At 47.1% G+C, this 13,296-nt stretch overlaps 1 protein-coding gene across 2 annotated transcripts in view; it reads left to right on the forward strand.

Moving 5' to 3' along the window:
• Positions 1-3,576: 3,576 nt before the first annotated feature.
• SYMPK (symplekin scaffold protein) overlaps positions 3,577-13,296 on the forward strand; it is a 168,239-nt gene continuing 158,519 nt past the window's right edge. The window contains exons 1-2 of one of the 2 annotated variants that reach the window (XM_068119053.2): positions 3,577-3,691; positions 7,267-7,367. In XM_068119053.2, coding sequence (XP_067975154.1) covers positions 7,275-7,367 — 93 coding nt within the window. In that variant the 5' untranslated portion in view covers positions 3,577-3,691; positions 7,267-7,274. Of the gene's footprint in view, positions 3,692-6,171; positions 6,269-7,266; positions 7,368-13,296 lie in introns of those variants that run through there. The other variant, XM_068119054.2, reaches the window with a different exon arrangement.

Consider the following 13,296-nt stretch of genomic DNA (forward strand, 5'->3'; position numbering starts at 1 on the left):
GCCATTTTACTCATCGACTCCAGATTTACCGTTTCTCTCCAGATGTACTGTCTGCTTTGGTTTCCTCCCTCTCTCTCGCTTTTTAGTAGCTCTCTCCAGCTTCTGTTTGCTGAACTTCACATAGCAAGATCTGTGCCATGCAGGCTGATTTTGGACCAGTTCACCTACAGTCATGTCTTCTCCCAAGTGAAGGAGCTACTGGTTGTGTGTCCACGATTCCAAAAGCATTCCGAGTAGGAATAAATGCCAGATGTGATCGTATTAGATCGGAATAAATAACACCTGCAATGCAGTTTTGAAGGCATCAATGGAGGATGAAATGGCAGGGTCCTTCTCCAGGTGGTTCGAATCCCTGAAAGTGCAGTGAAGAAGGATGAGGCATATACCTGAATACTACAGCAAGGTGTCATGATATGGGATCCATGTCCTCTGGTGTGTGAGGATGCTTCAGTGAAGTATTCACTCCACCTGGTGTCCACAAGGTCGTAGCGAATGCGGTACATCAAGGCAAGACGGCTTTGGAGTCGTCTACTCTCCAAGGTGGACCATTGAAGTTCTTCAAGCATGGCTGTGACACCGCTGGTACGATCGTAATTACCAATGGCCTACCAAGCTCCTGTACGCTGGACCATCTCAAGCTTGTTGATGTCACTCCGAGTGTGAGGATCCCATTGCTGTTGCAGCATATTCCACAATTGGTCAGACATAAGTTGTGAATGTGGACTTCTTAATGATACGGTTGCATCGGCTGAAGTTCCGACTCAGGAAGACATTGATAGAGTTAGCTTTCTTGATAGTTGCATCCACATGGGTGTTGAAATTCAGCTTTGAATCGATCTGGACACTAAGTTATTTGGCTGAGTTAACCTCTTCAAGGGCATGGCCATGAATGTTATGATATTGGAGCTGTTAGATATTCTGTTGATTTAATCTTAGAGCAAATAACCATCAATTGATATTTTGAATGGTATAAATGCATTGTGACGTGATTCGGCCGCCATCTTTGAAAAATCAAAAACTTTGCACCTCTATATCTCCGAAAGCGCTGAATAGAAAAAAATTGAGACATGGCTCATTGTAAAGAACTCTCCATGGGGAATAAAATATGTTAATGATGATGTCATAGGTGCCTCCATTATGACGTCATAATTCGACAAGTACAAAACTTCATCTGATCAAGATTAAATTTATTGAGTGTCATCTATGGATAAATTGGTGGAGAAAAAAAATTACGACGTCACCGACGTGATTCGGCCGCCATATTTGTTTTAACACAAAAGCCTTAAAAACCACTGAAAATAATCCTGGCGAGGGTTTGTAACCTCTGATTGCTCTTTCTTGTTTTATTTAAGACATCAAACAAAGGGTAAGAGGTTGTCCATGGTAGATTGGCTTGAGTGAATGAAATTGTTGTAGAATAGAAACAAGTTGACTTCAATAGAGGTGTAATTCACTCAATAAAAGTTTTTACACCTGAAACATAACACGTGATCACAGACATTAACTATCCTAATAAAATAGGGAATGGTACCTTAAAACTGAAGCTTTAGTATTGACATTCAATTTCATCACAATGTGGAGCTGTGCTCGCACGTCGAACTCCAACAATATGGACGCGACAACGAGCTGATTTTCACAGAGCTGTTTATTCCGAGCTCGGCACGAATGCACTGAAAATGGCTACGCCGAGCGGCAATATCTCTTTCAAATTCAAACAGTAAGCCACGCCTCTCAACGGGGCGTGGTATGCAATCCGAGTGACCGACCGCTGATTACGTCACCGGCCGGTACAAGAGAATTGTGTCCGGTAACCGTACATGCGCCCCCACCCCAGAATTCACTTGTACAGGGAGAGTCAGTTTGTGGGGGGCCTTAATGACCCGGCCGAAATGACCCCTGGCGATTCGTGTGGGGGTGGGAGGCGGCTTGGCGGCGGATGGTCGGGCGTGGGGCTTGGTCGACGGGGGACGGCCCCGCCGTGGAGGAAGGGCCAACCGTGGAGGTTGGTCGAGGTCCAAAGGGGCTGGCTTGAGGCGGTCCATGGAGATATGGTCCGGTTTGCCGCCAATGTCGACGACAAACGACTTGTCGCCCCTCCTCAAGACCCGAAAAGGCCCATCGTACGGCGGCCGGAGCGGTCCCCGGTGCGCGTCGTTGCGCACAAAAACGTACTAGGCGACCAAGGCCTGCTTGTCCTGCCCCGAGGCGGGTATAACGCTCACCTGAGCTCCCGTATCACACAGGAAACGTCGCCCGGACGCGGTGTCCATAATGAACAAAAGGTTGCTGGAATGGCCGACGCTCATGGCAGGAAGCGAGCGCCGGCCTGGTCGTTTCCCGACCCGCCGAAAGTGCACGGTGGGCGACACGTTCTGGCCTTCTGCCAGAACCTGGCGTGGTAGAAGCACATGGTCCGCCCCGGTGGTGGCCGCGGCGCCGGTCGTGGCGAGTGCGGCCGACGGGGTGTCATGGCGGCCGCGGCCGCAAGGGGCGCTGAATCGGCCGGTGGCAGCGCCGGTCGTGGCGAGGGCGTTGCCTCGGCCGGACCAGGGTTCCAGGCGGCCGCTCCGAAGTGCCGCCCGGCTGAGAAAAATTTGTCGGCTTCCTTAGCCAGGGCGCGAGGGTCCTTGATTGTCGAGTTAGCCAAAGCTAAGCTTACCTGCCCGGGTAGCTGTCGGAGAAACAGCACGCGAAAGAGAAAATCTGGGCGGTGTTCGCCGAGCAGGGAGAGCATGTGGTCCATGCGCTCGGATGGTCGTGCCTCCCCGAGCTCAGGCAGATCGAGCAGCTGTCGCGCGCGTTCGGCCTCAGTGAGGTCAAACGTACCGAGGAGTTTCAAAGCAACGGTCGACTCCATTGCCGTGTTCGTAAAAGAGGTCACCAATGTGGAGCTGTGCTCGCACGTCGAACTCCAACAATATGGCCGCGACAACAAGCTTATTTTCACAGAGTTGTTTATTCCGAGCTCGGCACGAATGCACTGAAAATGGCTACCCCGAGCGGCAATATATCTTTCAAATTCAAACAGTAAGCCACGCCTCTCAACGGGGCGTGGTATGCAATCCGAGTGACCGCCCGCTGATTACGTCACCGGCCGGTACAAGAGAATTGTGTCCAGTAACCGCGACAACAGCATACATCTTTGGAATATCCGAATATGGATTAAACAGCCCTTTACAAAATTTAAGCCCTGTTGTAATCCATGACGGTATAATCTGTATCAGAATCAGTGTTGTAATCCATGACGGTATAATCTGCATCAGAATCGGTGTTGTAATTCATGCGGAATTGGCATGTTCTGCGCGAATAATTAGTAAGTTTTAAAATACCGGGATAACTACATTACTTTATCTGGTTTTTGATTCCATTTATATCTTTGATGTAACAAATGCTTTGATTTGAAAACCAATTTTGTGTAAAAAGTCTATTTACAAATATGTAATTCGTAAGATGCTTTGAAGTTTTGTCTGTTCGACTATAATCCCTTTAGGTTGTTTTAGGTGTTTTTCAGTAGTTTTCAGTAGTTTTCAGTGGTTTCCTGCGATTCCCTCTCCATAACTTCCGGCCGCTCTCGCTGGTCCTTGCGGTGGCTTCCGGTTTACATACAGATAACAGATCAGATCTTCTGCAGAATATCTGCGTGTGTAACATGCAGTCGTCGTGATAGCGTTGATCTCCGATTTGAATCACGGTAATATGAACACCCTCGTTAATATGCCAGAACACATCTATATTCTTTATTCACTCAGCAGAAGCGGATCCATGATTTAAAAAAAGAAGTGAGATTATGCGAATCACACTGTGCTTAAACTGTACCCGACACTGTGCTTAAACTGTACCCGACACTGTGCTTAAACTGTACCCCACACTGTGCTTAAACTGTACCCGACACTGCTTAAACTGTACCCCACACTGTGCTTAAACTGTACCCGACACTGTGCTTAAACTGTACCCCACACTGTGCTTAAACTGTACCCGACACTGTGCTTAAACTGTACCCCACACTGTGCTTAAACTGTACCCCACACTGTGCTTAAACTGTACCCCACACTGTGCTTAAACTGTACCCGACACTGTGCTTAAACTGTACCCCACACTGTGCTTAAACTGTACCCCACACTGTGCTTAAACTGTACCCCACACTGTGCTTAAACTGTACCCCACACTGTGCTTAAATTGTACCCGACACTGTGCTTAAACTGTACCCCACACTGTGCTTAAACTGTACCCCACACTGTGCTTAAACTGTACCCCACACTGTGCTTAAACTGTACCCTACAGTGTGCTTAAACTGTACCCGACACTGTGCTTAAACTGTACCCGACACTGTGCTTAAACTGTACCCGAAACGGCTTAAACTGTACCGGACACTGCTTAAACTGTACCCTACAGTGTGCTTAAACTGTACCCTACAGTGTGCTTAAACTGTACCCGACACTGTGCTTAAACTGTACCCGACACTGTGCTTAAACTGTACCCGACACTGTGCTTAAACTGTACCTGACACTGTGCTTAAACTGTACCCGACACTGTGCTTAAACTGTACCCGACACTGTGCTTAAACTGTACCCGAAACGGCTTAAATGGTACCTGACACACTGTGCTTAAACTGTACCCGACCAACACTGCATTCTTAAACTGTACCCGAAACTGTGCTTACACTGTACGCGACACTTTGCTTAAACTGTACCTACCACTGTGCTTAAGCTGTACGCGACACTGCTTAAACTGTACCTGACACTGTGCTTAAAGTATACCCGACACTGTGCGTAAACTACGTGACACTGTGCTTAAACTGTACCCGACCGACACTGTGCTTAAACTGTATGCGACACTGTGCTTAAACTGTACCCGACACTTTGCTTAAACTGTACCTACCACTGTGCTTAAGCTGTACGCGACACTGCTTAAACTGTACCTGACACTGTGCTTAAAGTATACCCGACACTGTGCTTAAACGGTACCTGACACTGTGCTTAAACTGTACCCGACACTGTGCGTAAACTACGTGACACTGTGCTTAAACTGTACCCGATGCTGTGCTTAAACTGTACCCGACCGACACTGTGCTTAAACTGTATGCGACACTGTGCTTAAACTGTACCCGACACTTTGCTTAAACTGTACCTACCACTGTGCTTAAGCTGTACGCGACACTGTGCTTAAACTGTACCTGACACTGTGATTAAAGTATACCCGACTGTGCTTAAATGGTACCCGACACTGTGCTTAAACGGTACCCGACACTGTGCTTAAACTGTACCCGACACTGTGCTTAAACTGTACCCAACACTGTGCTTAAACTGTACCCGACACTGTGCTTAAACTGTACCCGACCTGTACCCGACACTGTGCTTGATCTGTACCCGACACTGTGCTTGATCTGTACCCGACACTGTGCCTAAACTGTACCCGCCACTGTGCTTAAACTGTACCCGACACTGTACTTGATCTGTGCCCGACATTGTGTGCTTTGACTGTATCCAACACTGCCAACAGTGCGTGCTTGAACTGTGCCCAACACTGTGTGCTTGAACTGTGCTCGTCATCGCATGCTTGGTCTGTGCCTGACACCTCACGCTTGTACTGTGCTCGACACCACATGCTTGGTCTGTGCCTGACACCTCACGCTTGTACTGTGCTCGACACCACATGCTTGGTCTGTGCCTGACACCTCACGCTTGAACTGTGCTCGACACCGCACGCTTGGTCTGTGCCTGACTCCTCACGCTTGGTCTGTGCCTGACACCTCACGCTTGAACTGTGCTCGACACCACATGCTTGGTCTGTGCCTGACACCTCATGCTTGAACTGTGCTCGACACCACATGCTTGGTCTGTGCCTGACAACTCACGCTTGAATTGTTCTCGATACCGCACGCTTGGTCTGTGCCTGACACCTCATGCTTGAACTGTGCTCGACACCACATGCTTGGTTTGTGCCTGACACCTCATGCTTGAACTGTTCTCGACACCGCACGCTTGGTCTGTGCCTGACACCTCCCGCTTGAACTGTGCTCGACACCGCATGCTTGGTCTGTGCCTGACACCTCTCGCTTGAACGGTGCCTGACACCTCACGCTTGGTCTGTGCCTGACACCTCACGCTTGAACTGTGCCAGACAAAGCATGCTTAAACTGTACCGGACACTGCATGCTTCAAATCCTACCAGACACTGCGCGCTTCAACTCCTACCAGACACTGCGCGCCTCAACTCTACCCGACACTGTCATCAGCATCCATCTGCTATTCACTTTCAGATGTCCCAGGTAGAAGAGATAGCATTTTGAGTAGGATACAGTCAGTTCACATCTCTGTATAACTAACCAAAGCCTTATTTGAACAAGCTCATCTTGAAGAAATTGCATGTCATTAGTGGCTCGTGAAGGTAAATTTACCTAACTGTGTATAATCGATAATATGGGCTGGTATGATAGTCTTGAGGTATGTGTGCAGTGCACACTTGCCTTTGAGCTGTCTCCTTGGGTTAGAACCCTCGCCCAGCGACAAACTATCATCTTGATATTTTCCAGGCAGAGCAAAGCATCAATGTATCCATAAGAAAGAGATTTAGTCTGGATGACTCTGCCACACAGAAGAGTAGGCTGGTTACTGGAGCAAATTACAAATTTGGACTGCCTTCAGTCGAACTTGGTACCTGTCCAGCTGATTTTTGAAATGTGTGGGCCAAAAACGTTCCCCTGGCTAACCCATAACCCTCGTATATCTTGTGTATGTTGCGAACTGTAGTGTCTGTCTGTGTCTCCGTCTGTCTCCCGTTTCCGGTGCCCGCTTCCCACGATGCATTGGAAAAGCTGCTGATTGGTTATTTTGTCTTTTTATTTCACTTTTCTTGATGCAATATTGTCAGTCACTTTAGTGTCCCTTCCAGTAATCTGTAAATCAACATGAGCATCTGGATTAAAGTAGATTTAATACAGATATTCATGGAGTAACACACTTTAAAAATCTATAGTTTGCCCTCTTTTTAGACAAATTGAACCTCCACCACCTGAGGTTGCACCACCATTTTGTGGCGTGCGGTATAAGTAGCCCAGAGCTTTTACACTGAGTGAAGCCGAGAGTGCAAAACAATTAATCTTTTTAAAGTCCATGAAATAATTTAAATTGATAGATTAACTTAAACTTTTCCCGTCACTGAGGACGGATACTTTTGCTAGTGATAGATAATATAAGATGTATCACAATGGCATTTGATAACTTCAGTATGAGAAGGCAAGACTTGATTGTGCTTTTTTTTCTGCAGAATAAATTATGATGGGAGACTTGCGACGATTATGTCTTGCATCGCAATACTACCAAGACGAGGAAGTTTCTGCCACAAGTGATGTATCTACCTCTGATCGGGTAAGCCTTTCAAATTTTGTTAGACTGAAGGATATTTACTTATTATGTATGTAAATATGGTGGAATGCGTGACTGTCAATGACCTAAACCGCCCCAGAAGGTTTGGTGCACATGCGCCGAAATCCCGAGAAACGGCGGTGTTTGGGGCACCATAAAGTATATTGTTTGTGCGATATAAGGATTGTTCCCTAAAATACCACAAATCTTATAGAAGAAGCCAAAAATACTTGGGAAAAGTAAATGAGAGAAAGGGCTGTGCCTCTGCACAATGAAAGACTTGGAGAACTTTTTCAGCTTGCCGAACAGGAAGCTGCCGTTACTGCGAACTCCTGACCATGTGGGGCAGTGCAAGGCCCGAGTGGACAGACATAAACCTCCGACGAATCGATACCAGCCAAGTGACTTTGAACATTGTGGGTGTGTTTCCTGTGAACTTGGCAGGCTTGGTGATTTTTTTTTAATGGACGTCTACAATTGGGAAGACGATGCTGCACTCATTTCCAAGTAACGGTAACCAACTCTTTGGCAAAGGACATGTTTGTGACATGAAGATACACAAAACTTGTACTAGCTAAATTTACGTGGGAGTGAGATGTGTTAGATAGAGTTCCCTGAAGGAGACGCCGTATCTGGTTTGGGTACTTCTGAACACCGATTGGAATGACATATCTGCGGCTTGTGAATGCACAGATTTAATTAAAATGATTATCTATATAATAATAGCGTAAGGACTCGACTTTGTTATCCCTTTTACGCCGCACCCAGTGATCCGATGCCCACGGCACTAATGGATTTACGATCTACGTACCGCGCTCTTTGTTTATCACGTACAGCCATACTCGAAAAATCTGAATTAGCCGACGTTGGGGCCCAAAAGCATCCGATTAACTGCCGATACGACGCCATCTTACGACGCCATCGTATTGGCGTCTGCTGGGCGAAGGCGAAGCGAGCCGTCCGCTGATTGGACAGTCGAGTGGTGTGTACATGGGTGGTGTGAACCAAATGGTCTTTTTATTCCCTTGAACATTTTAAATTAGGATATATAAGGAAACGTCTTTATCGTCATTTAAATAAAGTTAAATGGAGTGACGTTGCGATACTCGGGGTGCGTTGCATAAATCCTCGTAACTCAGAGAGGTGTAGCAGGTGGCGAGACATAAGGAAGCTTTAAGATAATGAGCTGAAACAGACGAACGATATGTCAATCCCTTTCTACACCGAACGGCAAGAAAAGTATGAGAGCGTGAGGGCATGGCCTGAGCACTTCGAGCAGAGAGGACTGATTGGACTTAACTTAAAGAGAAAAAATTGGAGCTTAACGGAAGAAGAAGATCCCATGAGCGCTCCCCGATGCCATCCATAATGGTACACTCGATCCATACACCACATCCTCCCTTCCATGGATGTTCCATGGGTTTCACATCTTTATCGTCATTTTAATAAAGTTAAATGGAGTGACGTTGCGATACTCGGGGTGCGTTGCATAAATCCTCGTAACTCAGAGAGGTGTAGCAGGTGGCGAGACGTAAGGAAGCTTAAAGATAACGAGCTGAAAACAGACGAACGATATGTCAATGTCTTTCTACACCGAACGGAAATAAAAGTATGAGAGCGGGAAGGCATGGCCTGAGCACTTCGAGCAGAGAGGACTGATTGGACTTAACTTAAAGAGAAAAAATTGGAGCTTAACTGAAGAAGAAGATCCCATGAGCGCTCCCCTATGCCATCCATAATGGTACACTCTATCCATACACCACATCCTCCCTTCCGTGGATGTTCCACGGGTTTCGGCTAGTATTTACTATTAATCATGTGGGGTTGAGAGGGGGGTGGGGGGGGGGGGGGGGTGTGTTGGAGGGTTGGGAGCTGTGAGGGATGTGATAAATATATTGTCTGTTTGGATCACTGGCCACAAGAGAAATTGTAATCTATTGCTAAAAGGACAAGTTTGTGTCTTTCTGTCTTATCTGTCTGTGCTTTAATAATAAAAGAACTATCCACCATGGCCACTTGCTTCTATTCGTGTAACAGGAAATGACAGGAACTCAGCACCTCTCTGTTTCATCCACGGATATTTCTCGTATTTCCTTTACCAGTACACCATTCAGCCCAACTTTCCTGTGCCAAATCTAAGGAAACCAGCACATTACCCATAAGGTGATTGCGTCCCCCCTCCACAGTGATATGGTGATTGTGTCAGCCATCCGACAGTGATGGGGTAACCTTTCTCATCCGGTCCATTTTTATTATTCCACAACAGCAGGAACCCTTAGAAAACATAGTGTGACACCCACGGACAGACAAACACACATACATGGCACCTTTTATTAGGTTTACCATATTTCAATTTAAAAAAAAGAGGACACCGAGGACAAAAACAAAAAAAACAGAGAGAGGGTCTATCTGTATCAGTATCTACTAATTTAACAAAAAAACAACAACAGGCGTTGTAAGGCCATTTCCCCTGCAAGAGCGGGGGTTAGCCTTGCGGTCCCCATGACAATCTTCTCCAATTTGCCCTATTTTCTGCATCTCCCCTTGTTAACCCCCTTGCCCGCATTTATTCTTCGACCATCTTTAGCTAAGTCTTTCTCGGTCTTCCCCGTCCTCTACTTCCTTCTACATTCATTTCCATCACTCTTCTCAACCAGTCACTTTCATCCTTCCTCAACACATGACCAAACCATCTCAACCTGTTCCTCTTCACAGCATCAATCACAGGCAATATTCCCATCATCTTTCGCAATTCATCATTTGTCTTCCTGTGCTCTCCTGTCTCAACGATACTCCGCACATCCATCGAACCATTCGCATTTCCACCCTTTCCAGCCTTCGTTGCTGCTCTACGTTCGTTACCCATGTCTCGCTCCCATAAATCATAACACTTCTCACACATGCAGCACACACCTTTCCCTTCAGCTTCAACGACACTCCCCTCCTCGTCAGCACGCCACTCAGTTCCCGAAACTTCTTCCATGCACATCTCACTCGAGACACCGTTGCCGAGTCTGATCCACCTTCTCCATTGAGCATGTCTCCTAGGTAACAAAATGTTTTCACACCTTCCAGCTTCATGCCATCTCCAAGATCCAACTCAACATTTCCTCCATCTGCAGCTCCCTCTGTGCACACCTTACAATTGAATGTAGCTGCCACACTGGTTAATGACCCTCTCAAACCACTACATTTTTGATGAACCCACTCAGCGCACATTGTACATTGAATGGAATTTACTCCGACACCCTTCCTGCACACAGCACACGGCCACTTCCCAGTTCTTTCCACCTCACCACATGCCTTACCACTTGCCATCACCTTCGTTTTTCCGATATTCACCTTCAGACCTTTTGTCTCCATACATTCCTTCCACTTGTTCATCTTCTCCTTCAGTCCATCCATACTTTCTGCAATCAACACCAAATCATCTGCATACAACAACTCCCACGGTAAACCCTCCTTTACGTTCCGAGCCAGCACCTCCATCACAGCTACAAATAGTAGTGGACTTTATACCGGCCCCTGATGCACTCCCACCTTCACCTCAAACTCACTACTGTTCCCGTCCTTCATCCTTACAGCTGTGCATGCTCTTTTGTACATTGCCATCACTACTCTGATCAACCATTCCTCCACTCCTAACCTCCTCAATGCCCATACTACTTCAAGTGGAACCCTATCGACTGCTTTCTCCAGACCAACAAACCCAAGAAACAACTTCTTCCTTTTCTCCATGTACTTCTCCTGCAACTGCCTCACAATAAAGAGTGCGCCTGTCGTTCCTCTTCCTGGCATAAATCCAAACTGCATTTCGTCAATCTTCACTTTCTTCCTTATCCTCCTCTCCAACACCCTTTCCAATACCTTCATTCCATGCTCCAATAACTTTATCGCTCGATACGAGCCACAGTCCAGAGGGTCACCTTTCCCCTTGCATAGAGGGACGAGGGTACTCAGTTCCCAAACCACAGGAATGCGGCCTTCTTTCACCACCAGATTGCAGATCTCTGTCATTCTCTTCACACCCCAACTTCCTGCTGCCTTCAACATATCTCCCACTACTTCCGTAGGCCCTCCCGCTTTTCTACTCTTCATTGCTTTTATCGCTTCCTCAACTTCCTTCTCGGTTATCTTCTCTGCCGGTCCTAAAACTGGGTTACTCTCGATGTTGCCATCCCATTCATTCTCTGCATTCAACAGTATTTCCATATATCTCTTCCATCTTCCTTTAATTCCGTCTGGGTCCACAACGATTTGTCCCACTTCATCCTTCAAGCAACTCACCCCCATCACATCACACCTCTCTTTCGCTATCTGCTTTGCAATCCTGAATACCGCTCTCTGACCCTCTTCCAAATCCAAGCGTTCTGCGAACATTTTCCTGCATGCCTCCTGCGCCTTTGCTACCTCTTTCTTTGCAGCCTTCTTGGCTGCCTTATAACCTTCATGCTCTGTCTTTTCTGCCCCCATACCCTTCGCCTTCTGCCACTCCTTGAACTTCTTCCTCTTCTCGTCAATCTTCTTTCCAACTTCATCATCCCACCACCATGTTTCCGAGTGCCTCGGTGGTCCTTTTTGTCCATCCACATAACTCACCAACGGCTCCAAACAGACTATCTTTCATTGACATCCAACCACTTTCAAGCTCAACCACATCATCCTCGACCATACTCAGCCTATCTTTTAATGCCTCCCTGTATATTAGTATCTACTAATTCATGCTGTATTAGTATCTACGAATAGTATCTACTGATTAGTATCTAATTCATCTTAATATACTAATTAAGATTACTAATTGAGATATTAGTAATTAATCTACTAATTAGTATCTACTAATTCATGCTGTATTAATATGTTATATATGTTTATTTATATATATATATATATATATTGTTACGGTTTCCGTGCGACCCTCCTGCCCTTACCAAGGGGAGATTAAGCCCCTTGTCCTCTTTGGGTCGTCGCAACCGTGAGACTTGAGTCGCCCCTACCGGGCATACGCAGGGTAGGGTTCCGGGACAATTCTCGCACGTACCTAAGTACGTACGCCGCCGCGGAAGCGGGGATCAAGCCTCGCACGAACCACGCGTAATTTGAGTATGTCCGAGCGGATGGCGTACCACGTGGTCCGCGCAGTTACCTTATATTGGAACCCGATTAGAGCGCTCATTCGTACCATGCTTAGTCAATAGATGCAAGGGACGAGACGGTCGAATAGAAGGAAGAACACAGGTTGAATAATTATTATGTACAAGGATCGGTAGAAGGAAAAGGGACACAGGGCTGAACTTAAGCAGTCTTAGCTTATGCCCAGACACGGGCCCGTTCACACCCACACGGGGAAATGAAGAAAGGAAATGTTCATGCGCTGAACGCGCCGGCTTGGTCCTCCAGGAACAGCTTCGCCCGGCGTGGCTCTCCCCGGTCACAGCACGTCCCTCGATGAAGGCAAGCAGGCGGCGGGAGGGATCCTTGCAGCACGTCTCTCGAACAAAGGCAGAGCAGGCAGGTGGGAAAATATACGCGTCTCTCACACGGCTCGGTGGTTCCTCACAGCGCTATTAATCAACGGCGCGCTTTCCCTCGCGTAACTCAATAGAGGATTTGCCTCAAGCTCAACCGAGCAATTAACTTGTTCAAGCGCCTCTTCCCTCAAAACTCGTTTCACTTCTTTCAGCGCACCTCTCCTCAGAACTTGTTCAACTGTCAAGTGCCTCTCCCATAACTTGTTCAACACTCACAAGCGCCTCTCCCCATAACTTGTTCCCAACCCAGCGTATGCCCTTCTCACAACTTGTTTCAACAGAGCGCCTTTCCCCATAACTGGGGTGGGGGCTTTGCGCAAAGGGTTTTATTGCCACGCCCTTAGCCCGCATCGAATGTTCTCACCACGCCTTTTGACGCAGTGCTAAGACACTCCCTTCGAGCC

The sequence above is a fragment of the Myxine glutinosa genome, chromosome 6, assembly GCF_964187855.1.
Source record: "Myxine glutinosa chromosome 6, kmMyxGlut1.1, whole genome shotgun sequence".
NCBI lineage: Eukaryota > Metazoa > Chordata > Myxini > Myxiniformes > Myxinidae > Myxine > Myxine glutinosa.